Raw genomic sequence first — 27,647 nt, 5'->3', positions numbered from 1 at the left:
TCTTCCACAGCCATGACTTGATTGGTTCAAGTGCATTGGCCCTAGGCACTGAGGATAGCTCTGTGGCGCCTCCACTTCAGGCACTAAAAATAGCTTGGTTGCCCCAACGGCCCAAGATGGGCAGAGCATCCCCTTTTTGGGGGCTTGCTGGGTGGATCCCAGTTGAGGCACATGTGGGAGTTGATTTCTTTGCCTCCCCGCCTCTCACTAAAAAAATTATGTTACAGCATGGAAGAATGTTTCTGATATGCTATTTATAGAAAAATATACAAATTATATATAGTATAGAAGTTATTTCTGTGAGAAAAATAATATTTGAAGATATGCACGTTTGTGTTATTCAAATCTAGATAATATAAATAAAAATGTTTTTTGATTGATACTGCATTTATTTTTAAATTAAACTTTTGGATAATGCTAGCTAATCAGATTATGTAGATTTCACGTATTAACAAGTGTCTCCTCTCAGTGCGGGAGGGAAGGCCATCTTGTTTGTTCTCTGCTCTAACTGTAACACACAGCACAGGGTCTGGCCTAAGGGAAAAATAAAATAAAAGCTGTTGTTATTTGTGCCTATCTGTATTTTCTCACTGTTCTGCAATGGAAAATTATTTGCATAACAAATCTTTTTTAATTTTCAACAGCAAAACGAAATGCTTTACGAATAACAGAAATGGGAACCCCACCTACTCCCCAGAGCCACACGGTGTAAGTGGTCCTTCAGGTGTCTACGCTTTGTACACTCGGAAAGAGCTGCATAAATGTTAGAAATCAGATACTCTGTTACGATTGCACATTTCAGAGTGAAACCAGGTTCGCACATGCCCTGGCTGGTGGCCTTCCTCTCAGCAGCCTCACTTCACCGAGTGTGTCCTTGACAAACAATCAGAGATGGGTGCAGTGTCACCTTGGAAACAAAAGTTGCAATAATGGAGAACTGGCTGAGAATCTCCAAGTCCTGGGTTTGATTTCCCCATCCGCTTCTCCACCCCTCTCGCTCTCTCTCTCTCCCTCTTCTCCTCCCACAGCCATGGCTTGAATGGTTTGAGCAAGTTGGCCCCAGGCACTTGAGGATGGCTCCATGGCCTCTGCCTCAGGTGTTTAAATAGCTCAGTTGTCAACCAATGGAGCAACTGACCAGGTGGGCAGAGCATCGCCCCCTAGTGGGTTTTCCGGGTGGAACCCAGGTGGGGTGCATGTGGGAATCAGTCACTTTGCCTCCCTGCCTCCCAGTAAATTAAAAAAAAAATCATCCTGCAAAAATGTACTTATTTACATACCCTCTTAACCTGTATTAAATATTCATATACATGTAACATAAGTAAAACAGTCCTCAATATTATAGTATCTATTATGTCAAATACTAAAAATAATTAAGATGATAATCCTTATCTTTTTCAACCTGTTAATTCATTCTACTTGGATTTATTTAGCTTCTCACATTTAGTCACTTGTTTCTCAGGATTCAATCAGTCAATTCACCCATACGTTTTATCTTCTAACTGCTCAGTGAAAGACTTTTTACAGGGTGCTTTCACCCTTCTGAAGGCATACCTCCTTCAAAGCCACACCATGGTTCCAAATGAAGTGTGTGTATTTTATGAAACATACAGATAATTCCTTCCTACATTTTAATGGCAGTGGCTTCTCATCGATACATCTATTACACAAATCAGAAGCTGAACCTCATTCTCTCTCCTTAAAACAAAGGTAAGAAGGGTTTTCCCAAGCTTTATTTTCCCTCCTTTCACAGAGAGATCGCAGAAGTAGGGTGCAAAGAAGAATCACTCAGAACTAGATTAGTAACAGCTAAAGGAAAGTATTTAAAAGATATAAACTGGATTTGAATCCTCTTATTAACATGGACAGTAGAAATTCTTTTCCTCCCACAGAACTTAGAAGCTGAAGAATTTTTATACACACCAACCTCATATATGCATTCTTTACGGCGAAATCAGCTCCCTAAAAAAAAGCAAGAAGTTCTTCTAGTTCTGCCAAAGACTATTTCTTTATCTGCTATTTACACATTCAGTTAAACTCTTTGTTACCTGGTAGTATACTAATTAAAGGCACTAATGGAAACAGCCTCCCATTCCTTTAATTTCATAAGATTGCCTACCAGCATTAGAACTAAAATATTTATATTTCCAACGTGTTCTTTACAAAATACTGTAACTTGGGAAGGTGATCAGTAACACAGTAACAGTGGCATGGTGCAGTGATGGGAACCATTAAGATGTTGAAAGTATTGTGATGCTTCCCATGGAAATTAGAGCCCAAGAAAAGTGGAAGGAAGCAGTACGATAGGATGAATACAGGAAGATGAAGCAGTTATTCGTGCGCCCAACCGCCACCACTTAAGGGTGGTGACAACACGCCCAGCACTGAAGAGGCCTGTGGGCGCCCAGGGACACACGGAGGAGAGAAGGGAGAGTTGCAGAGGGAGAACTGGGCAGATGTGGGAGATGCGTAACAGGGCTGGCAAAGCAGCCTGAAGCAGGACACAGTAACAGAAGAGGCAGAGGGTCACAATGTGTCAGCGGCAGAAAGGGTCCCAGCCTGCAGTCTGTGCTTTCCTCAGGAACCATTTTAAAATTAACAGACCCCCGCCCTGGCTGGTTGGCTCAGAGGTAGAGCATCGGCCTGGCGTGTAGAAGTCCCAGGTTCAATTCCTAGTCAGGGCTCACAGGAGAAGCGCCCATCTGCTTCTCCACCCCTCCCCCCTCCTTCCTCTCTGTCTCTCTCTTCTCCTCCCGCAGCCAAGGCTCCATTGGAGCAAAGTTGGCCTGGGCGCTGAGGACGGCTCCCTGGCCTCCGCCTCAGGCGCTAGAATGGCTCTGGCTGCAACGGAGCAATACCCCCTGGTGGGCATGCCGGATGGATCCCAGTTGAGTGCATGTGGGAGTCTGTCTGCCTCCCCGCTTCTCGCTTCAGAAAAACACAAAATAAATAAATAAATAAATAAATAAATAAATAAGATCGATAGACCCCCAACGCACTCACTATTGCAAATAAACTCCCTACAGACTACAGAACAGAATGGCCATCGAAACTCAGTCTTCTCAAAGTTTCTTAAAATTCTGGGCTATAGTCAGTTTCTATAAATTTCTTTCTAAAATATAAATCACTCTATTTCTTTCCTCCAAGTACTTCCTTGCTACAACTGATGCTTAGTAGTTCGTTGCTGTTACTATTTTATTTTTCCTGATCCTCCATGCTTTTCACTTTAAACCTTTCATTTAAATCTACATAATTTAAACGGGAGCTAGCATTCAGTATCTCACGAGTAAATACAGCTCTTCAGTTAAAAAAAAGAAAAGGTCTGGGCCCTGGCTGGTTGGCTCAGCGGTAGAGCGTCGGCCTGGCGTGCGGGGGACCCGGGTTCGATTCCCGGCCAGGGCACATAGGAGAAGCGCCCATTTGCTTCTCAACCCCCCCCCCCCCGCCCTCCTTCCTCTCTGCCTCTCTCTTCCCCTCCCGCAGCCAAGGCTCCATTGGAGCCAAGATGGCCCGGGCGCTGGGGATGACTCCTTGGCCTCTGCCCCAGGCGCTAGAGTGGCTCTGGTCTCGGCAGAGCGACGCCCCGGAGGGGCAGAGCATCGCCCCCTGGTGGGCAGAGCTTCGCCCCTGGTGGGCGTGCCGGGTGGATCCCAGTCCGGCGCATGGGGGAGTCTGTCTGACTGTCTCTTCCCGTTTCCAGCTTCAGAAAAGTACAAAAAAAAAAAAAAAAGAAAAGGTCTGAAAACTAGAATAAGTTCCTGTCTGAATCTTATGACCTAGATTTATAACTAAATAAAGGTCAAGATTTAAAAAAAAAATTTTTTTTAAGAATGACCTAAAATAGTCATATAAATCCATTTTGCTCATATTGCTTTTCATTCAAATTTTCATTAGAAACATGTTCATTGTGAAACCATAATGATTCTCTTAGCCAAGAAAGAGGGGCGGGTAGAGAGAGGAAGGGGAGCCTTGGAAGAGGCGGCGTCGTCGACTGCAGGAGCGGAGAAAAGTCTGGAAAAGGGGTGGGGCTAGTTGAACCTCACAATAAGACTGTCTGGCTTTAAAAAATAGTAACAGCCTGACCTGTGGTGGCGCAGTGGATAAAGCGTCGACCTGGAAATGCTGAGGTCGCCGGTTCGAAACCCTGGGCTTGCCTGGTCAAGGCACATATGGGAGTTGATGCTTCCAGCTCCTCCCCCTTTCTCTCTCTCTCTCTCTCTCTCTCTCTCTCTGTCTCTCTCTCTCCCTCTCTCTCTCCTCTCTAAAAATGAATAAATAAAATAAAATTTTAAAAAATAAAATAAAATAAAAGTAACAAAAAGTAAACGCTTACATGAAAGAGATTCATACATTTCCAAGTAGCCGACAGTTAAGTACATGATAAAAATACAGTGTTTGGGGCATTCCCATCGAACTAAAATCCCCATATTTTGTGGACCACCGACTTCTCCCTCCACTCAAGCCAAGCTGCTTTCCTGCTGGTAACTTGAATTCCTGTTTCAAAACCGTTCCAATTCCTCTTGGGTATTCTGGTGATGAAAACAACTTTCCCTACATTACATCCAAGACCTTTTCACTTACAGTGGATCTCAGGAAAAAGTCACAATGTTGGGGCATGCCACAGTGACTGGGCGAGGGAAAATTACGTGAGGAAATGATTTTGATGGCTAAAATAATAGGAGTGAAGAAGATGCATCAAAAATAATACGCTAAAATCATTGGCTAATGACTAATATGCTAATTTTGATATATTCTTGATGCCATATACCAAGTTTACTAAATACTGAATGAGTCATTTTTTTTTAAAGTTGGGTATGTGTTCTGTGTAATAGTGATTTAAAATGCAAACACTTCTAACCAAAGACAGGAGGACGCAGAAGGAGTGGGCTCAGGGGACACTCTGAGATGGGCAGGAGCGGAGAGTCTGCCGGCCTCACGACACCTGCTAACACAGGACACCGGTCCCCTGAGGGCCACCGGCCACTGGTCTCCGCCACCACTGAGCGTAACTGCAGGCTGTTCACCTCAAAACCAGGGACACGCGGATTCTGTGACCCAAGGTGCACACAGTGCCGGGGTCCACGGCACCTCTGCACACATGTATGAGTTTGGAAGGTGTTTCAGAACCCGGGACAAGACCACCAGCAAGGAAGAGCGACAAGGCCATCGTCTCGGTGAGAGGCGGCCCACTGACCTGGTTGATGGCGTTGGCGGCACAGGAGGCAAGGCTCGTCCCGACCACGGTGAGCAGGAAGCAGGGCCAGTCGAAGGGGCCCGGGGCCAGCGCGAAGCCCGCGGAGGCGGTGCCGACCACGAGAGCTGCAACACAGAACAGAGCACACGGCCGTGAGCGGCGCGGACGCCAGCCGGGGAGGACCCTCGTCCCGCCGACCGATTCATTCCCTTAGTGATGCGGCCTCAGGCTTATCCATCAGGAAAACAAATAAAAAGCCATTTTCCCAATTAGACAAAGGACAGGAATCATCACAGAAAAAAAGGCTCATTTTTTAAAATTCTATGATATGCAAGAGACAAATAATAATAAAGTGGATATTGTTTGAGATTGCATGGCTCACGTAGTCATTCAACAACGTTTTTTATTTTTTTGAATACCTAATTCCCGATTGGCTCGATGCTGGGCACTGGGCATGGCATGGGATGAAGGAATGAGAAAGGGCTCATTCCCGCCTTCAGTATTTATCTGTCAGGGTGGCGACAGGCACACATGAGTAACTAGAAAACCAGGCAGCAAATAAGAAGGTCCTCACTAATTCTGTGGGTCTTCATCCTACCTGAGAAGGGCGCTTGCCCGGAATAGATGGTTGGTCCCAGGGGCCAGAAGATAAGCAGGGGGTGACCAGAGGGAAATGATGACCCGAGAGCCACCAACGGAAACAAAAGGAAGAGGAAGGCACGGAAGCACCGTCAGGCGACCCCAGCGTCCGCTCGGCCTGCCCCCTTCCTTCTGGGCCCGGGGCTCCTGTCCTGGGGTTTCCAGAAGCTGGCGGGGCCAGGAAGCCTGTAAGAGAGGTGTGGGCACAGGGCTGCAGAACCTGGAAAGACGGTCAGCACGGCCGAACTCCCTGGAGAAGGCTGCAGGAAGACGGCCCGCCAACTGGACCCTCAGCGGGGGGAGGGGGGTGCAGAGAGAGAACGAGGGGCGGGGGGACGGCAACACCACAGGGGCGGACAGTCCATGAACAGGCACTGGGCCGAGAGAAACCACTGTTAGGATTCTGCAGTCCGTGGGACACCCGCTAGCTTTCCAGCCCAACTGCCGGGAAGCATTCTGGAAGCCTCCCTCCTCCCCCTTGTCTGCACCCCCACCCATGGCAAAGTGCTGTCTGTTCTTCCTCCATGACGCACTTCAAACACGTTTCTGTGACGTCACCTAGTCCAGTGGCTCCTGACCAGGGTGGTGCTGCCCCCAGGGGACACTTGGCAAAGCCTGCAGATACATTCAGTTGTCACACCTGGGGGGGGGGGGCGGAGACTTCTCGACCCTAGTGGGTAGAGGCCAGGGAGGCTTCTAAACATCCTACGGTACAGGAGACAGTCCTCACAACAAAGAAGGTTCTGGCCCCAAAATGTCAACGTGCTGAAGCTGAGACACACGTCATCAGTCCAAGCTGCTACCTTGCCCGATGCTGCCAGGGCCCTTCCTCCCCGGCTTCCGCTCTCCTGCCTTGCTCCGGGCTCAGACGATGCATGAAAACACAGAGAGATCATGTCACTCCGCTGCAGAGAAAGGCCTTTGACACGACACCTGGGGCCAAGCACACGCCCCTTTCCTGGCCCAAACGTGCACCCGGTGGCTCTCCGGAGCCGGAGCTCATGGACAGGTCCCCGTCACAAGGGTCTCGCTTTCCCAGCACGTCCACCGTCTGGCCTCAGGGTCCTTGGGGTTCTGCTCCCTCGACCCTTTCATGATCAGCCGTTCTCGCCCGAGACCTCATCTTTCTTACACAGCACCTGTTCCGGGGCGCTATCTGCTCGGGTCCTCGCCAGGGACGCCTCCCTCACAGCACCCTTCGTTAGCCTTCCCACTGGAGGCGGGGCCGCTGCACTGTTCTGTGTCAGGGCTGCCCCACGCGGGGCCCGGCGGAGAGCAACACGCCCAGGAGGAAGCGGAGGGGAGGGGGTGGCCGTCAGACCACAGAACCCCCAACGGAGGGGGCACATTCAGTGTGATTGGCAGCGGCGTCCCTGACGGTCTGACGCAGGAAAGGGACCTGGGCGACAAGTCCAGCCTGGCGGCAGCGGGCACCCAAGTCACGCGGAGGCACGGCCTGCAGGACCGTCCCGTTAGCCCGGGGTGGGGGGTGGGGGATGGGGGGGCACTGAGGGCGGAGCGACACGAGGGCACCGCGAAGAAAACGCCTGTCAGGGCCCCTCCCTGTGAGAGGCAGGAGGGAGGACCGGAGGACAAAGAAGAGGAACAGGAGGGGAATGAAGCGCCATGCTGGGCGACGTGAAGAAGAGGACGCCATGAACGGGAACAAGGAAATCGCAGGAAGAGGTGGCCCGCTGGCCCGTCCCGGGGGCTCGCCCTGCTCTGGGGGAGGAGCTGTGGGCATCCCGGCGGACGTGCGCACCGCGTGAAACGGGAGCCCAGGACAGAGGCCGGAGGGACGCACAGAGAGCCCCGGAGTCACGCGCCTGCGGACCTGCAGACGTGCTGAGCCCGGGGGGACAGGAGACCGCAACTGGCCGCAGCCGCAGCCGCAGCGTGGGTAAGGACACATCAGAATTCTACCGTAGGGGACAAAGGACATAATGACAAACACAGACAGGAATATTTGGAGAAAAGAGTCCAAATAAACAAGGGAGGGGTCACAGGAAGCAAGACCAGAAGCACCACCACTGCCATTAACAAGCGAGCTCTCCCGAAACGGGCGCCCTTTCCGACGGTCACGACGCGCTGGTACGCCCCTCACCCCCGGCTTTCTCAGCAGCACACAGAAAGTGCTTCTAGTTCTCCCGCGCGGACAAGCCCTGTCCCAGAGAGCCAGGCCCGGCACAGGCTTCCTGGGATTTCTCACCTTTTCTTTGATTGGGAACCACGTTAATTTGCAAAGCTGACGTAAAGACAGGGGTGGAGACTGTCGACCTACACCGGACATCTCCAGAGAGCATGTGTTTGGCAAAAGGGGTCCTTCCTGGACGTGGTGGTCGCCAGGCATGGCATGTGTCCGAATCTGCCGGGGAAGGTGTGTCTCCCGAAAAGAAAGTAGAGGTGCGGGTGTGAGTAAGAAAGACTGGAGAGCGAGGCTCAGGGAGGAGCACCCGGGGGGGATGGAGACCCCGGACGACAGGCGGAGCACCAGCCAGAGGCAGACGGGGCTTCAGGAGACGGACAGAGCCCGCCAGGAGAGAAGCAGGCGGGCTCGGCCGGAGGGCGCGCACTGTCCCGTCTCTTTCCTCTGCTCCGGAGGAGGCAGAGCCCGCCCGGCCGCCCGTACCAGGGACGGCAAGTCAGAACACAGCCATCACCCGAGGACAGAACCGCAGCAGAGAAGAAAATCCCAGGCGCCCAGGGCAGCCATCCAGGGCTCAGCACCATTTCAAAGGAACACATTCTGAAGAAACTGTTAGCTCTCTAATTCTCTAAGGACTTATGCCCAAAAGAAAATGACACAGAGATTCCAAGCTTTGAAAACGGGCGGCGCAGGTGTATATAAAAGGGACAGACAGTTCACCCGGGCGAGACGGGAGAAGAACAGCCCCTCACTGAATAGTCCATTTAGCCAGACCTGCACGCACTTAGTGGCCATCAAGAAATGCGCCATTTTTTAAAAAGCAAACAAAGCCCCTTCAAGGGCACTCAAACAGCACTGCTCTTGAGTAGGGCTTTTCTTTTCTTTTCTTTTTTCACTGATATCACAGCATACATCGCAAAGCCCGTGGACAGGCTCGTGTTCTACGACGAGAGTCATCTTGTTTAGCGCCCACTTGACAGCTCTCGAGATGGGCTAGGCGGCTCCCGGCACGATGCCCTGTGTGTAGCGACACGCCAGGGCTGGAAGAAAAGTCCTTAACAACCGGGCTCCTTCTCAACCGTACCACCCAAGGAGAAAGGTTGATGGCGTCAACGGGAGAATTTGAGGCAAAAGAGACTGAATGGCATCCCCTCTTAAAAGGAACTAAGTAAATTGCTTTTATCCACAGGGCGGGGGGAGGAAGGGGAGAGAAAAAAAATCAGTCCAAATAATTCATGACTATTTTAAGGCCTTGAACCTTAAATCAAAAGTAGACTGCTTATAAACCACTCTGGTGGGTAAGAAAAGCATAGGACATCCTTTCTCAGTACATAACTAGCAGAAGTTAGAGTCACTGCAACGAAGAACTACTTTAGATTTCTCTAAGTATCTAAATCAACATTTTGTATTGTGCGTTAAAGACAAGTAAAAAAAAAAACCGACCACCGCCAGAACGGACAAGGTAGCTCCCTCCTCATTAAACTGTCAGAATAAAATGCCGTGAGAGGAAAATCAACTATTTGTATGTAGTTACATGAAAGCAAAACTGTTAGCTCAGAGGAGAAATTATCTTGTTTTCCTTTGTAATCAATCACCTTAGGGCTTCCATGAGTGATGAATAACTCAGAAAGTACATCACATTTTTAACTAAGGGGGTCAAGTTTGATAAGTGGAGAGACAGAAACTGGTTTGCAAACATCAGACATCATAACGACTAAATTTACAAAACAGGAATACCGCCTAATTGAAAAATGTACAAATTGTGGATGGAAATACACATTTAAAAATGATAGGGGTTATTAGTATAGCAGAGGAAGTCTGTATCTATATAGCGCATTTCCCCCCAAAAATAGATAGATCATAAGCTAACAAAGAATGTATTCATATTTACTTCCTCAAAGCAATTAATTTAAAGAAAGAGCGAGGCAGAGGGCTGACGAATTGTCCAAGGAGAAGTGACCAAAGCAGCATCCCATACACCACGGCCACAACTGTAATTAAACTTCCCATTGATTTCCTGGGATTCATTACATGGAATCCTTTTACAACACCAGGATCTCATTAAAAGTGAATGTAATATATTCTTCCATTAATAACCTTTGGAATTATATTTTATTTAGTAATCTCATATTCTGTCCCTTCACAAATAAACATAAAATCAATTCTGCCAGTGAAGCGTGACCCATCCCTGCGGCCCAGGGCACTGCTCTGCAGGCCCCAGGAAGGGCCATTTCTCCAGGCCCAGCCGAGCCTGACCCATCTCCCCCCCCCCATGCTTGGGCGGCTGTCCAGTGGGTAAACCGCCAGCACCCCCATGCCAAGCTGCACGGACAGCCCATATTGCACGGACAGCCCATGCTGGTGCTTAGGGATAAAGGTGGTCCTGGCTACTAGACCCCAGTTTTTCACAACTGCAGCCTCCACACTCAGCTGCTTCAGAACCGTAAGTCCCGATTTAAGACTGGCCAGGGCCACCACCTTCCAAATGCTATCACTAATAGGATCCCAAAAACATGGTCTCGCCCTGGGCGGATAGATCAGTTGGTTAGAGCATCATCCCGAAGCACAGAGGTTGCTGGGATCCCTGGTCAGGGCACATACAGGAGCAGCTCAATGTTCCTGTCTCTCTCTTTCTCTCTCCCCCTTCCTCTCTCACTAAAAAAGAAGGAAGGAAGGAAGGAAGGAAGGAAGGAAGGAAGGAAGGAAGGAAGGAAGGAAGGAAGGAAGGAAGGAAGGAAGGAAGGAAGGAAGGAAGGAAGGAAGGAAGGAAGGAAGGAAGGAAGGAAGGAAAGAAGAAGGAAGGAAGGAATAAATAAATATGGTTTCGTCTCCTTGCTTTCTCCAGGGAGTTCTTATTAATGTATGTTCTCTATAAATTAAAATATATATCATATATATATATATATATGTATGTATATTACTTTGAAATGGTCACAATTAGGCACGTTCAACTGGCCTGGAGAAAAACACCCCTGACAGCACTCACTGGCCACGAGGCCCCCTGGCAGAACTGCCGGCGCTGCCAGGAGGAGAGCTGTCCACAGCCCAGAGCTGGCAGGAGAACTGAGCCCTCAGGCCAAGAGCAGCACAGGAAGGAATTCTGCCACCCTGCTCGGACGGAAGAGGATCTCAGAGCCTGGGGGATCCCGGAGCCCCAGGGGAGAGCGCGGCCCTGAACACACACGGGGACTTCAGGCTGCGGAGACCCTAAGCAGACGACACAGCCCGGCCACACCTGCACCCGAGGGCTCGAGAAATCCATGCTAACCGTGTTGTTACAAACTGCCAAGTGTGTGGTAACTTGTTTTGCACTAAGAAATAAACTAACAGACACTGCAACAAGGTGGCGTTTCAGAAAGGCCGGTCTCTCAGCCACACTGAGGGGAGGGGAGGAAAATCACCTGGGAAGGACACCGCGGAGCACAGGGCAGGGAGGGGCCGGGCCCTGAAGGAAGGCCAAGTGCAAACAGGCGCAGACAGTGTCTGGGGGCAGGGTGTGTGGCACTTTACAGAATACAGGCATGTGATTACAGCAAAGGAGCGAAACATAATTCAGCCACCCAAAGAATAACAACATCTTAAAAGGGAATTTGGGGTTCACCAGTCTGAGCTCTGTCCTAATTTAAGAGTGGATGCAGCCTCTTCTGTAGAGAAAAGCTCTGGCTCTGGGACCGTCCTGTGTCTCAAAGCGAGTCTCACATCCACGTCCTGGGCACGCTTACCTGCAGATGTCCTTTCTACCTCCTCTGGCAACCGACCGACAACTTTCCCTGCGCACAACCTTCACACCTGCCAACGAAGCAGTCCCACAGTCTACGCTTTCTCCAGGTGACACTGTCTCAAGTGACCAACGCCCTTGATTTCCACACTCTTCCTGTCCACATCGAGCGACACCTTTTAGAGACACACTAGTTTTCACTGTGACAAAAGCGCTTAGCACAGTTCCTGGCAGATAATGAGGGCTTATTAAGGGGCGCTCTTATTAAAATGTGGTTCCTAGAACTTTAGGTGACTTACTACTTCTCTGGCTACGAAGCTAAGACTTAAAAGCAGTGGGTAAAGGCAGTTCGAAAAACGGCAAAACATTTCACAAGAGTGCCACATGCCTCTGTCTCACTGCCTCTTTGTCACCCTAGGGAGTGGCTGCGAGGTCGTTCTTCATAAACTGTGGGCCAAAAATGACAGCGATCAAGACAAAACATACATTGTGGAGCTCCATAAAACGCCCTGGTGTTTTTACGTTTATTTGTGGATAGCTGGGGAATGAGAAGAAAGTATGAAAACTTCCACTTGAGTGGACCTTTCAATTCTTTCTTTAAAAGCATTCTTTGGGCATCATTGGAGTTAAGAGTACATGAATTTTATTTACAGATAAATATACCTTTTATCTTACATATGATGTTTATGTACAATAGCGTACATATTATAAATATATATATGTGCACTAAAGACTTTTTTTTTACTGATAAAACACATGACTTCTCTAAAACAAACAGCAAGGCAGGCAATGGTAGGCAGTAACATTTGATTTTGCACGTGGAGAGCCACGTGCAAACCCAGTGGCAGTGATCTCCGTCTAGGGTCTAATCAACAGTCAGGCCGTCGATGTACAACAACTGGCTCTCTGCTTCACAGACACCCCTAAGCGGTACGCAAAGGCTCACCTTCAGAAGGAGGTTCAGCCACCTGAAGGGAAGAGACACAAACATGAACACAAACACGCACAATCCTGGCCATCACACCTCGCTGAGGACAACCATCGCCCGCCAGGCCACGAGATCTGACAGCGCCGTCTGCCTGCACAGAATCCACGGAAATGTTTCTCACAGGACAGGTTCTGAAGTCACCGAGGAGCTGGTGCTTCTGTGACGGGGAGAGGGGGGCTCTGTCTCCCACGCACCGAGGCTGCATGGGGCTGGGACACCAGTCTTAGCCAGCCTCTCTAGTTCTAGCACCTTCCAGGGCCACCCTGAGGCATTTGGAAGGGCTAGCCTTCTCTGATATGCAAGAGGCACTTTTGAAGAAGCAGCTTTATCAAAGATAATTTAAAAAAACAAAAAACAAAAGCTCCATACTTTGAGAACTGCTAGTCTCTGAGCATAGCATAAGCCTAACGGAGGCAGGCTCTCTATTAACGTTCTGAGATTGTCACCTAAAAATAACTATCAGGGTCACTATAAAAAAAAAAAACTGGTCATCTTCATCCTGCTTTTATCTCGGTCTTTTAATGCCTTTTTTTTTTATAGCACTGGTCCCCAAAAGAATGAAGTGAAAAACAAAACTCCAATAAATCAATTGGGGGTAATTATCAATGCTGATAAAAAAAAGTTGGCAGAAAGATTAAAACCACTGGCTAAATGAGTTTTGAGATTCTCTATAGATTTTAAATTATCCTTGTGATCTATTGCACCTCACTCTTCTCAACAGTGGACACTGTGCGCTATTGTGTCCCAAACTCTGCACACCGAGAGGCATTCTCTTTAGGGCTCTTTGGTGCACAAGGCTGACAAAGAGCGGCTGATGCATCTGTAGGTGGTTCTGTTTACGTGGGTGTCCGAGCAGTGGATTACGTTTTGTTTGTTTTTTTAGGCGATCTCAAAGTTCAAAACGATATGACTTAATTAGGAGGCAGGAATTAAGTCTCTGCTGATTTTCAAATGAGCGTGTACTTCTTTACTTCACAGCTGTACTCGCGATTTCCTCCTCTCTCTTCGTTTCTATTAACACCTTAAGCTTCAAATGCTTCAATTTCTCATTTGAGTTTTTCGGTTTCTTTTTTTTTCTAAGGCTTCATGGTTTGGCAGTGTTCTTTCTGGGAGTCTTCCTGACACAGTCATCTTACAAACACACGTATCAAAGAAGGTGGTAATTCTCATGCCTGTTGCTAAGTTCAGATGAAAAGTCAAACGATGAGAGACGCGGTGTTTCTTTTTTTCCCCTCAGCCACATTAAAGAATATTAATCAGAGGTAACTGATTACAAACCATAACCACTTCTGGTTAAAAGATAAGACTTTATAGAGAGGTTTTTAATAACACAGCTGCAAAACTGAGAACTTATTACGGGGCCTTCCTGTTTTCCTCTTTTTTTCATACAGTTAATGACCCGAGCTGGTCAAAAATAAAAAAAATATATATATATATTTATATTTCTCCCCTAGGACCAAAGATTAAAACTCCTAACTCCAGATTGACTGAGTAACACTGTTACCAAATGAAACGCTTAAGTATGATCGCCAAGGCAGTGGACCAGAGGCATTCGGTTTGTACCTGTAGTCCACATTCAGAAAAGGGAACGGAAGTGGCTCATACCGAGTAAGCAGACACGTAAATAAAATGTTTATGTCTAAGTGAATTACACGGCAGCACAGAGAGAGACCCTCAGACTGTTCTTCCAATTTTTCCGTGGCTTTTAAGCTTTCCCACTTTGTCATCCTACTTTTTGTTTATTTTTTTTCCCTTCTTGATAAAGAATCACTTCTTTGCAATAACTTAATAATAACCTTTGCAATTGGCTAAAAAAAGTTTTCCAAAAAACTGATGCCTATCAAATTTTTAAGAAGTCTTCTGAAAAAAAAAATGAGTTTGGCAAAAAGGAATGGTCAGTTGTGCATTTTCACTAAAATATCAAAGCCTGTCCTCGATTTCCTACCCAAATTGTGCCATGGTCCACAGAGCAGATATTTCATAATAAGCCCTTAAAATAATAAAGACATTCATTTAAATGATTGTTCTGATTTTGACAGTATAGTTAGCTTATCAACGTGATTATTTTATACAACCCACGTGACAGGTCAGTAAAATGAACTTACAGATATTAAGTATCACTTTTTGTTTTCCCTGAGGACTCTCATTCATTGCTGGTGGCTGAAGAGTTAGGCAGTGATATTGGCTATGTTATTATTCTCGGCATTCAAGAGATGTGTCTAGCAAGAAAAAAAAATCTCTTTGATACTTTTAAGATGGTGAACCATTGGAAGAACTCCCTGAACTTGGAAGAACTCCCTAAACGGTGTCAACATCCCTCAGAGTGAAACTGACACTCATCCTCATCATCTGCCAACCATAACAGATGATTCATTGATAACATTTATGTTCACTACTCACCTGGAGGAAAAAACAATAAAGCCGCCTGGCTGAGGACCAGCTAATGTAGGCTAAAGCCAAGTCAAGTCCTTGAGGGTCCCTTTGAGCGCCAAGGTGTAGAGCCTTCACAAGTTCAGAAAAACTCTTAGAGACACACAGTAGGGCCACTTGGATTCCCGATACTTAGGCTGAGTACCACGTAAGGCTGCAGGTTAAAAACTTCAGGACACAGAGACAACAGCCGAGGGCAACTCTGTGAAAAGCAGACAGACTGCAGAATACAGCAGCCCGCGGTCATCAGGGACCAGACCCAGCGGTCACCACCAAGCACTCGATGACGCAGGACAGTAAAACACAGCAGGTCCTCGAATAAGGTCATCTTGTTCGCTGTCTTTTCATCACAATGTTGATCAGAAAACACAAACACACCAACTGAAGCGAGCCACTGTCTGCGTGGGGTCTGCTGTTCTCCCCCCTGCAAGGGTTTCCGTGGGGGGCCAGTTTCCCCCACGTCCCAAAGACGTGTGCTTGAGGTGAACTGCTGCATGTGCACGGCCCCAGTCAGAGCGCGTGCGTGTGACTGGCCGGCAATGGAAGGGTATGTCCTGGGCAGGGTGGGTGCCCGCGTGGTGCCGGGGGCTGCCCACGTATGTTCTGGCCACTGTGCCCCCTAACTGCAATGACTGTGTTGGAAACTAATTACTTTTCTTTTTTAAATTAAAAAAATTGCCAGGCGGTGGCGCAGTGGATAGAGCGTCGGACTGGGATGCCGAGGACCCAGGTTTGAGACCCCCAAGGTCACCAGCTTGAGCACGGGCTCATCTGGTTTGAGCAAAAGCTCACCAGCTTGGACCCAAGGTCGCTGGCTCCAGCAAGGGGTTACTCGGTCTGCTGAAGGCCCGCGGTCAAGGCACATATGAGAAAGCAATCAATGAACAACTAAGGTGTCGCAATGAAAAACGAAAAACTAATAATTGGTGCTTCTCATCTCTCCGTTCCTGTCTGTCTGTCCCTGTCTATCCCTCTCTCTGTCTCTGTAAAAATAAATAAATTAATTAATTAAGGTTACTTGACTTCATACCTTATTAATTAACATTTATTAGTGTATCTGGTATGCCTGCTTAAATGTATGTAATAGCTCACGTTCATTTCAAAGTTTAATATGAACAGTGCTTTGGGTTTTCGTTTGGAAGTTGGGTGACTTCTGTGACCACAACTTAGCTCTTGTTTGGTTCAGTGAGCCTGAAGTAAAACTGGTGTTGTTTTGTTGCTTTGCTTAAAGTCAGTTTCCCAGAACTCATGGTGACAGTAGGTAAGGACTTACTGTAACTGATTATTTGTAATTAAAAGGCCAATCTGTTCACAATTCTGCAAACGGCGGCATCAGAGTTCACGATACCTTTTTCTCCACTGAGCGTCTATCGTCTGAGCATCATCACGTGCCAGCTGCGAGCGAGGGGATGGGCACCGCGGCAGCGAGAGATGCGGTCCCGGCCCCTGGCGCCCACGGTGCTCACACAGTGCAGGAGACCCGGCCAGCCACCGGGCACCCCCGCACAGGGGTAGCGCCTCTGCGGAGGGGGCCGAGGATGCTGTAGGGCAGGGGTCCCCAAACTATGGCCCGCGGGCCGCATGCGGCCCCCTGAGGCCGTTTATCCGGCCCCCGCCGCACTTCCGGACGGGGCACCTCTTTCATTGGTGGTCAGTGAGAGGAGCATAGTTCCCATTGAAATACTGGTCAGTTTGTTGATTTAAATTTACTTGTTCTTTATTTTAAATATTGCATTTGTTCCCGTTTTGTTTTTTTACTTTAAAATAAGATATGTGCAGTGTGCATAGGGATTTGTTCATAGTTTTTTTATAGTCCGGCCCTCCAATGGTCGGAGGGACAATGAACTGGCCCCCTGTGTAAAAAGTTTGGGGACCCCTGCTGTAGGGAATACGGAAGGGCTGCCCGCCTCGGAAGGCTTCCCAGCTGAGGTCCGAGCTGAAGACCTCAGGGTGAGGAGGGGTTCTCCCGGGGACAGTGAGGAGGGTGCACCGTAAGCACGTGTTGGAGGCAGAAGCCCTGTCAGCACCGGGCCACAGGGTGAGAGGATGCCAAATGAAAAACACCTCTCCCCACAGGTAAACTATAACCGAGGGTGATACAGGTGAAGATGCACCCGGTAATGTTTTACCAAACACTGATGTCAGACTTCCTGTTTTCATTAACTCCAGGTTCACTATCTCCTTTCTTGTGATATAAATAAATAAATAAATAAAGCTCTTGAGTAAAAACTTTTTAGTACTTAGAGAGAGTGCGCTTTGTAGCATTCCTTTAAAATTCCCTTGTGTGTTTTATTCCTTAATCTTACTAAATGAGGTGTTCCCATACTTTGCTTCGAACGGGAGACCAAGCCCTGGATAATACCCCAAAATGATAATTAGGCACCTGGGCGCATCTGCCCTGCAGGATTGAGAAGCAATTATTGGGCCCCCTCTTAGAGATTCCGTTAACACGGTCTCCGGAGGAGGGGGAGCTGGTGGGGCTCGCAGACCGTGAGGGGACTCCCGGTGTCACACTGACGGAGCCCCGACTGCTGGCTGCTGGGAGGCCGGGGAGGACACGGGCAGAGGGGAGGCAGTGCCAGGTGACAGTGCACATGCACTGCATCAGTAGGAAGGCTGGAGAGGACACGGGCAGAGGGGAGGCAGTGACAGGTGACAGTGCACATGCACTGCATCAGCAGGAAGGGTGGGAGGACACGGGCAGAGGGGAGGCAGTGCCAGGTGACAGTGCACATGCACTGCATCAGCAGGAAGGGTGGGAGGACACGGGCAGAGGGGAGGCAGTGCCGGGTGACAGTGCACATGCACTGCATCAGCAGGAAGCTGCCGCGTTCCCACTGGATGAGACCTCAATTCTGCTTCTGTTTCAAGTGGGGAGTAGTGAGGTTTGCTGAGAGAAGAGTGGGTACAAAGTGGGGGAGAGGGTGCTGAATGGGTTCTCCAGATGAGGAGAGTTCTCAAAGTATGTTCTGGGACCACTCCTAATAGGTCCCAGGTTCAAAACCCCAAGGGTGCCAGCTTGAGCGTGGGCTCACCAGCTTGAGCACAGGGTCACCGGCTTGAGCGTGGGATCATGGACACGTCGACCCCAAGGTTGCTGGCTTGGGCAAGGGGTCACTGGCTCTACTGTAGCCCCCCAGTCAAGGCCCATATGAGAAAGCAATCAATGAACAACTAAAGTGCTGCCAAGTGTGAGTTGACGCTTCTCATCTCTGTCCCTTCCTGTTTCTTTCTCACTTAAAAACAAATAAAAAAGAGCTAGTTTTAATAACATTGATGAGGAAACATGTCCATTTAGGAAAGAAAGCAAATTAACAAAAAAATGTGTATTATGATCCCATTTTTATAACACAAACACAACAGAAACTATATATGCATTAATATAAGAATGGAATAGAATAGGATAGGATAATTAACCTTCCTTGAACCCTTACTATATGTTAAGCTCAGTACAAAATTATTTGCCTGCATTATCTCATACAATGTCACAACAATCCTCCGAGGCAGGATTATTCCTATTTTACAGATGAAGAAACTGAGGTTTAGAGATTTGAAAATAATGCGCCCATCATCACAAAATAATAAATGGTAGGCTAGAGATTCCAACCTTGCCAGTCGGATTCCAGAGGCACTATTAATATTAACATTAAAACTCAGACTGTGCGTAGAAAAAGGCAGAAAACCTACATGCAAGTATTGGTTACTACACAGCCTGGAGGAGACCTTTTGTATATTATGTTTTTGTCTTAAAACAAAACAAAACAAAAAAACACTACTTAAAAAAATTTTAAAGTCACCAAAACAAGGTAAACATATTAACAAAGAGTAATTTTTTTTAATTACATAAAATATTTACATTTTGAGTTTATATTTGTTTAAAAAGTGAGAATATATGAACGAGAGGTATATATTCTGGAAAAAATTCTGGAATACACCAAAACTATGAAATGGTCATGATTTTGAGAGGATGGAATTACAGGGGTTCCATTCTGCTCATTTTTGCTTATCTGTATTTTCTACTTTTTTCTAAAGCAAACGTATAATAATAAAAATACTACTTTTACATTTAATATGCATATAATTACTAAGGCAATTATTTCAAAATAGAAATTAAAATTCAGGAAATTATAATTCTACTTAATATTTCTATGAACATTTGGAAAATCTCTTGTACAGTATCTGATAGGTAAAGACAGAAATACACTCACAACTACACAAGCAATCTAAATAAAATACAACTGTATCCTCCATTTCTGTTTCTTTATTTTATTTTTTTCTTTTAATAAAAGTTGACATTCTAGGCCCTGCGGCATCGGGGAGAATCTACACACCGACAGCCTTTCTATCAGTTCCATCAACCACATCATCTATTGGTTCCAATAAACAATCTATTTTAGTGTTCTGGTCTCAGAAAATGTGTTATAGCTTTTCAGCACAGATGTTATTTAGCAGAAGAATGTCTGCTTTTTATTGACCTGTATGAAGTATAAATTCAGTCTGGTCACCAAAGAGCCTTATGATCCTCATCCAAAATTTCTTTACCCCGGTGTGGTCCTTCCCAACAAACTCCAAGAACACATTGTAAATAGCTCAGCTGGCAAAAGGAACTCAAGAGAGACATATTATTTCTTTATAAACTCAATCTTACTTCCTTTCACAGAAAAAAGAAAAAAAAAAGCTGTAAATGGCATTAGCACCAGGGAACGTTTGGCCCAGATCCCGGCCCAAATGCCGAGGCACCGGCTCTGCCAGCCAGCAGCCCGACGGGCCGTCACCGCGCGGCCCTTCTCTCTTCTAGAGCGAACTCTCCCCGGTATCTCACAGCTGTAAACAGGAACAGGCCAACGAGAAAGACGAGTTCTATAATATGAAAGCGATCGCTCATTCCCAGATATTCCTGCTCGGCTATCATTCCCTATAAATGAATTGCCCAAGATGTTCAAGAGGACAAAAGAAATCAATGGACAAAGTAAAAAAAAAAAAAAAAAAAATTAAAAATCCCGCTGACTCCAAGATGCATAAATTCAAGCAATAAACCAAAGAGGGAGGGAAAGGGTCAAATAAGAGGGCTGGGGTCCCCCGAGGGGGTGCTGCCTCTTTAAATGCAATAAGCAGAGAGGAAATGACTTTAATTCAATTAGCTCATCTAGAACCCGGGGCACGGACTATAGAAAATGATGCGAGGGGAAATTTACTGCCTGGGACTCCTGTGGCCACAGGGGTGGGAGGCTGCTGCGGCCTCTCCTGGGACATCTGCTTTGGGGTCATTCTCCTGTGTGGTCCAGGGCCGGCCCGGCTGGCCTCCCCGCTGTCCAGTGCGGAGGACCAGGACCGCTCTGGCTCTCACGGGTGAGTCCACTCCCACATCCAGCCAGACCAGGAGGCCTGTACAGGCACTCTGCCTCCACAACACCTACTCCTCCTTCTCAAAGGGGGTCCGGCACCACCTGACCTGGCGTGCCTGTCAGAAACTCAGACCTCTGGGTCCTGTCCCGGCCCGCGGGATCCGAATCCCGGGGGAGAGCGGCCAGAGAGCTCCCTTGCACACTGACAAGGGAACCGCGGGTCGGTGTGCATCCCACAGCCCGGTGTGTGCTAGTAAATGAGGAAGTTAATTACTGCTTTAGATTTTAGGTACCATGTTTTAGATATCAAACTCTTGCATCTGCCTATTTAGAGAAACCACAATGTAAGGCAGGTAAAAGGAAAAACAATACGATAGCTACTAGGAAGGAAAGGAAGCTGTGGCCTCAAAAAAGAAATCCTAAACTGACTATCATACTTTCCTCTTTGCTCCTAAAGGAATAAGCATTATGAGAATAAATGTTAAAAAACTATTTACATTGACTCTGGACAGTTTGCTCAGTGGCTAGAGCATCGCCCAGCCTGTGGATGTCCCAGGTTCGATTCCCGGTCAGGGCACACATGAGAAGCGACATCTGCGTCTCCCCCACAATCCTCTCTCCTCCTCATGTGTCACCCCCCGAGAAAGATTTTCTGTAAGTGAACTTGGTCACCGAGGAAAGAAGCTGTGTCTGCTTCACCTTCTTCCAGGCTTGATGTTCTTGAGAAATAAACAAAAACCACTCTTTCTTTGATCTTCTCTACTCGCCAAAGCCTCTCTCTCTGTCTCATCTGTTTATTCGCTGATTTCAACTCAATAATATTTATTTATTTATTTAATTGATAATTGAGAGAGAGAAAGAGATAGGAAGGGACAGAGAAAGAGGGAGGAGAGAGACTGAGAAATTGTGTCACTTTAGTTGTTCATCGATTGCTTCTCCTATGTGTCTTGACCGGGGGGCTCCAGCTAAGCCAGTGACCTCTGGCTCAAGCCACGATCTTAGGTGTCAAGCCAGTGACCTTGCGATCACGTCAATGATCCCACATTTAAGCCAGTGACCTCAGGGTTTCATACTTGGGACCTCAGCATTCCAGGTGAACGCTCTATCCACTGAGACACCACTGGTCAGGTGACTCAATAATAATACTTACTACTTTCTGTCCCTCAAAGAGGACCTAGTATAACTTGGTCATTTACCCTTTTCTTCTCCTTATTCTCACCCAAGAAGAGGAGAGCCCAGGTCTTCAGTCTGCAGGATGACCCAGAACATGCATTCTAAACAGTCAGCCCAGAAGCTACGTCCCAGTTTAGCTACGGGATGGGATGACAATGACAAAGCTTCACCTGACTCAGGGGGTGGCTGCAACAACCAAAGACATTCTGATGGTTGAATACCCAAAGGCATGCAATCAAATTTGGTGCAGCTTGCTACAATTATGCAAAAAACAAACAAATAAATCAATCAATCCAGCTCTAAAGCCCTTCTGGAGCAGCACCAGCGCCCCTGCACACTCAGGACGACCCCGGAAGTCCTACAGGAAGCACAGCAGCGGGGAGCTGCGCGTCAGCGGCCACTGTCCCTCCGCCCACTGCACACTGAGCCCAGCAGCAAAGAGCCCGTCTCAAGAACTCACACAAGCAGAATGCACCGTCTTCCTGCCTCTGTAAAGAACAGCAGGTGGAAACACACAAACGACAGGAAATAAGCAGGTACGCACCCTATTTAATTCCAAGTAAAGGAGAGTATTTCTAGTACAATCTGGGTAGTGCAACACTATTTACAATGCTGCGGAGACAGACTGTAGAAAATTTGATTTTGATTTCAGACTCTAATCAAACTGCAGCGGTAAAATACTAAGCAGATCTGCAGTTTCAAAACGCTCCTTTTGAGACAGGCAATAAAATTCGCTTTTGGTTTAACTAAACACGAAGCCTCGAGCGCGCAGCTAACGACACGGGAAAAACAGAGTACCTGTGAGCTTGATCTTGGACAGTCGGGCCAGAATCCCCGGCAGGTCGTCCACACACAGCTTCATCTCCTTCCATTGCTTCTCCTCTTTCCTCTCTTCCCCCACGTCAACCGGGCCTCTGACCACGGGGCCGGATCCGAGTTCTGCCCAGGCCTCTTCGTTCGGCTTTCTGGGCAAAGACAGGCTAGACGGCGGAAGAGGTTTCGTCTGGTACGTTTCTGTGTTGGCCTCAGTCGGGGACGGTTTTTCGGGGAAAGGGGAGGCCACGGGCTCTGACTTCGGCTTTGCTTGTTGGCTGAGGCTCCTGGCCAGCTGCGTGACATACTAAATGTAAAAGGGTTACATGTCACTATGCGAAGCCCAAACTGCGCCCGAATGGTTGTGTAGTTACTGCTTCCATCCATCCAACGTTCAGGGAATTTAAAAAAATAAATCTCCTAGAACGTGACAGATACATGACAGTGAACTAACATTAGAGCCCTTGTTACAGGAGATCATTAGACTGAGAGATAAGGAGAATACAATGAACGCCTCAGCCATAGTTTTCAAGTTCTGTGGTTTAGAAAAATCCTTGGAATTTAAGTTCCTTAAAAGAAAAGATACACAATGTATATTGTTGCAGTTTATATGGCTCATTTAAGCTTTGCAACAGTTTATAGTTTTACATTCTATATTGTTGCAGCTTATAGTGCTCACTCACTTAAGCTTTGCAACAGTTGTTGTAAAGAAGAGGAGTCCTTATTAGAGGTCCTCTCTCTTTAATCTACAGATGAGAAAATCAAGGCTGAGAAACAGACAAAGCCAAGATTCAACAACCCGTTAGTCACAGGGGAGCCACCTATCCTGATGACTAGTTAGACTTTTCTATTACACACACCAGTCTTAGGAATACAACCTCATGAAGAAATCCGGAGTTCTGCTTGCATTAAAAATAGGTATAATATACTGACCAGGCAGTGGCGCAGTGGATAGAGCATCGGACTGGGATGCGGAGGACCCAGGTTCTAGACCCCGAGGTCGCCAGCTTGAGTGCGGGCTCATCTGGTTTGAGCAAGGCTCACCAGCTTGGACCCAAGGTCGCTGGCTTGAGCAAGGGGTCACTCGGTCTGCTGTAGCCCCCCAGTCAAGGCACATATGAGAAAGCAATCAATGAACTAAGGTGTCGCAATGAAAAACTGATGATTGATGCTTCTCATCTCTCTCCGTTCCTGTTGTCTGTCCCTATCTATCCGTCTCTCTGACTCTCTCTCTGTATCTGTTAAAAAAAAAAAAAAAGGTATAATACATATTTGAGTTTCTCTCATCTAAATATCCATTATCCTTGAAACCTCAACATAAAAATCTGAACATTACTGAAAATGAAAATCTCTTTCCAAAACAGGAAGGGTTATGAGACTTTAACTTTTAAGTTAAAAAGTGTGCATTTTAAGTTTAAAAAAAAGATAAGAGAAACGTCAAATAAGATTATAGATTAAAAATTCGCTATTCCTTCATGCTTGCACTATAATTACGAGTTTCTAGCTATCATTTCTCCATCCTGTGATACTTTTCTATTTGACAAAATGCCACATGCCCTCACTGGCCATTTAGAGCCAGTTACCATGTTGCCCACAATGATCATGGAACTAACTGGTCGAGATACAGGCCTTCAAGGGGACTGAGTGATAGCATCAGTGCCCACTGCAAAATGCCTAGCGAATTACTAAAAGCTCAATATGTCTGAGTCAGAAGTGCACGGGTCTGAAAGACTTGGAACAATTATTTCTGTTATTCCTGATGTAGTCACAACTTTTAAAAGCATTTTAAAAGCTGGATGATAAACAGTTCAGCTTTCCCTAATATTAGCCTCTTCAAAACATGCTAGATATTTTCAATCTTGCCCCAAACTTAATTAGTAAGTTCGAGATCAGACTTTTATGCTCAAACGCCAGAATTATTCTGGTTATAGTCAAGCATGATCCAAACAAGGGACGAAGGGGTCTCAATAGGCTGGAAAGGACACTACATAAAAGTCCTTTCCTAGCAGCACCTCTTACTACTCTGCCCACAAAACGAGTTCCTGAAGTGCCCACTTGCGGAGAAAGTAAAGGCAGGGGGCAGCGAGGGGAAGGTCTTCCCACACAGAACGTACCGTGCGTCTGAGGAAGGTCAAGTGCTGGGATGTCATCCACTGCTTACTGCCGTTCCTAAAGAGACGCAGGCGCTGGTGGGGGGACTCCTGCAGGGCTCTTCTCTCTAGGTACCAGGCACATCCTCCGACCCAGCCTGTCACGGAGACGGAAGAGGGGGAGATGTTAAAACGATGAATGCTTCTCACCCAACGAAGGACCGCCCCTATAGAAGCAGTGCGTGCACCATGGTAAGCAATGGATATGGGACGGGTTGTAGGTGTGGAATGATCGAATCCGGATTTGTAAATAAACACAATCTATCAGCCTCACTCCCTGATTAAGTCGGCGGAATTCTTCCATCAGGCGATAGGGAAATCTTTCATTTCAGGATCATTATGCTTTTGTTACATCAAATGCCAAAATGACAGCACTACAGATAGTTTTAGGAAAGAAATATAAAATAATCAGTTCAATCACTTTTTAAAAAAGATATAGAATGAGAAGCATAATTTTTCTCAATAAACAAATGCAAACTGGAAGCTATATTTCAGATTAATATTCTGGCTGTGTCAGGTAAACCAACTAAAGGAGTGAGAAATAGTTCTCAATAAAGTATGACTTCATCAATCTCGTTATAAAGAAGATATTTTTGCTGTATGGGAATTTGGCTTTTTTTTTAAGTAAAGATTTTATTTACTGATGTTTTAGAGAAAGGAAAGAAGGGTGGTGGTGGGGGGGGAAGAGCACAAAGCATCAACTTGTAGTGGGTGCTTCTCCTATGCGCCATGACCAGGCAAGCCCGGGGTTTCGAACCAGTGACCTCAGCATTCTAAGTCGACACCTTATCCACTGCGCCACCGCAGGTCAGGCAGGCAGAAATTTGGCTTTGAATCATTCTTCTAAACCTCTCGAATATTAACAAATCCAATGCTTCTGCATAAGGTCTCATCCGAGCCCAGCCTCCCACAGTATCGTGATAGCAATAGACGCTCCTTTTCTAAGCCTCTCCTGCCACGGTCCCGTGACACTCAGGGGTCCTGGTTTCCTGCTGCCTTTCACTCATCACTAGTTTCCTCTGGTGTCTTCTCCTGCTGTGTCTGCCACTTTAAGTCAGTTGTGTTCCTACTGCCCCTGAGCAAGCGCAAGTATAGGGTGATCTTTCATCTTCCACGTATTTCTAGAGTCGTTGTGTCTATCTCCAATGGCTCTCTGAGCGTCTCCATGGATGGGCTGCAGTACTGTCTTTAAGATCCCGCTCTTCTCACCCACACTGCAGATAAACCATTACACCTCGGGAGCACCTTGGATTTTCCTTTATCCTTGAATAACATCAACTCCAGTCGACTATGAAAGACAGGTCAGATCTGTCTACTTCCTCCCATACCTGCTACCCAGACCCTTATTATCTTACATGTGGACTAGAGTGAAGTCGTACCAATTAGAGCCAGTCACCTCGACTTCAGTGATGGGCTTCCCTGTCCAATTTAGTTCCCATAAAGCCAACGATTTTCTTCCTGACGCCCCAAATACATCCACTATCCACCCAAACATGTACGTTACTGACTCACTGCAGCAATGTTGTCTCATCATCGCACTTCACAACTTGTTCACCTACTTGCTGTTCGCCTGCCTGAGGCTGCTTGCCTCACCTGTCAAATTTTCCAAGTCCCTTTCAAACTACTCTATTACTTGATACTCTTTTTTGGGGCACATCTTAATGCAAATTCTTTCCACCTGTTTCCAGTATATTTTTTAGTTCCTTGGTAGCAGGGTCTTACCTTTTGCTACACAACAGAGAGCAGACTGCTTCCCATGTAACAATGCAACAATGTTTGATGACTGGATCACCGCATAGTTTACTTGGACTGTGGGAAGAACTATAGCACTGCCCCTGGGAATACACAGTAATTATCTTAGACTGGAGATAAAGTCACTTCTGCACTGAAATCAGATTCTCAAACCTCAGTTAATGATGAAATGCTGGTATTCCATAGATATGAATGTGTAATTACCTGCTTATGTATGTACAATATTAAGGAAAAGCAGTGGGTTTTTTTTTTTTTTTGAGATTTCTTGAAATCAGTTTTCTGATATTTCAGTTTTACTTATAATTTTGATGGCATATACTTTCCCTTTTTGGACTTAACATTATTCTTTAAGATAATCAGATTTGAATAGTAAATAATTCTGTCTAGAAGACATCAAACTTTTATTGATCTGGTTCTAAATTTCAAAACCAGTTTTTAGTTCTTCAGATCCAGGAAGAAATGCATGTTGCTGGGAGAGAAAATAACCCCCATAAAAATCTCTCTCATGCCGAAGGGGTAAAACTGAGACTTTACAGAATGATGGTAAGAAAAGAAAACCAGCTAGGAAACTGTGCTTTCAAATGATGAAAACACTTCAGTTAGTCAAAGCATGCTCCATTTGCATGAATTGGTGCCTAGAAATTCAGACGTTTCAGCCCTCTGTTAACAAATTTAGGTTTGAATACACAGAGTTTATGACAGATACATTAAAAATATGGAAACGTGGCCATATTCACTACCCACCATCAGCAATGAGTCATGATCGGAGGGCTTTTAAAGTGAGGTGGGCAGCCCTGGCCGGTTGGCTCAGTGGTAGAGCGTCGGCCTAGCGTGCGGAGGACCCGGGTTCGATTCCCGGCCAGGGCACACAGGAGAAGCGCCCATTTGCCTCTCCACCCCTCCGCCGCGCTTTCCTCTCTGTCTCTCTCTTCCCCTCCCGCAGCCGAGGCTCCATTGGAACAAAGATGGCCCGGGCGCTGGGGATGGCTCCTTGGCCTCTGCCCCAGGCGCTAGAGTGGCTCTGGTCGCAACATGGCGATGCCCAGGATGGGCAGAGCATCGCCCCCTGGTGGGCAGAGCGTCGCCCCTGGTGGGCGTGCCGGGTGGATCCCGGTCGGGCGCATGCGGGAGTCTGTCTGACCGTCTCTCCCTGTTTCCAGCTTCAGAAAAATGCAAAAAAAAAAAAAAAAAAAAAAAAAAGTGAGGTGGGCAGACAAGTAGCGGAAGGTCCTGAATTTTCTTCTAACGGCTATTACATACCTTGGATTTTTAGAAGCAATATCAGACATGACCACGCGA

The 27,647-nt window shown here is 46.9% G+C and overlaps 1 protein-coding gene across 2 annotated transcripts in view; it reads right to left on the bottom strand.

Moving 5' to 3' along the window:
• Positions 1–27,647, bottom strand: part of COX10 (cytochrome c oxidase assembly factor heme A:farnesyltransferase COX10) — a 106,193-nt gene that overhangs the window by 71,339 nt on the left and 7,207 nt on the right. For both annotated transcript variants that reach the window (XM_066364918.1, XM_066364919.1), the window contains 3 exons: positions 24,561–24,694; positions 22,432–22,753; positions 5,195–5,319 (listed from right to left, as the gene is read on the bottom strand). In XM_066364918.1, the coding sequence (XP_066221015.1) occupies positions 5,195–5,319; positions 22,432–22,753; positions 24,561–24,694 (581 nt within the window). The remainder of the gene's footprint in view (positions 1–5,194; positions 5,320–22,431; positions 22,754–24,560; positions 24,695–27,647) is intronic.

Source organism: Saccopteryx leptura, chromosome 2, assembly GCF_036850995.1.
Source record: "Saccopteryx leptura isolate mSacLep1 chromosome 2, mSacLep1_pri_phased_curated, whole genome shotgun sequence".
In the NCBI taxonomy this organism is placed as follows: Eukaryota; Metazoa; Chordata; class Mammalia; order Chiroptera; family Emballonuridae; genus Saccopteryx; species Saccopteryx leptura.
The sequence above is the reverse complement of the archived record's forward strand: the minus strand, read 5'-3'. Positions and strand labels throughout refer to the sequence as shown.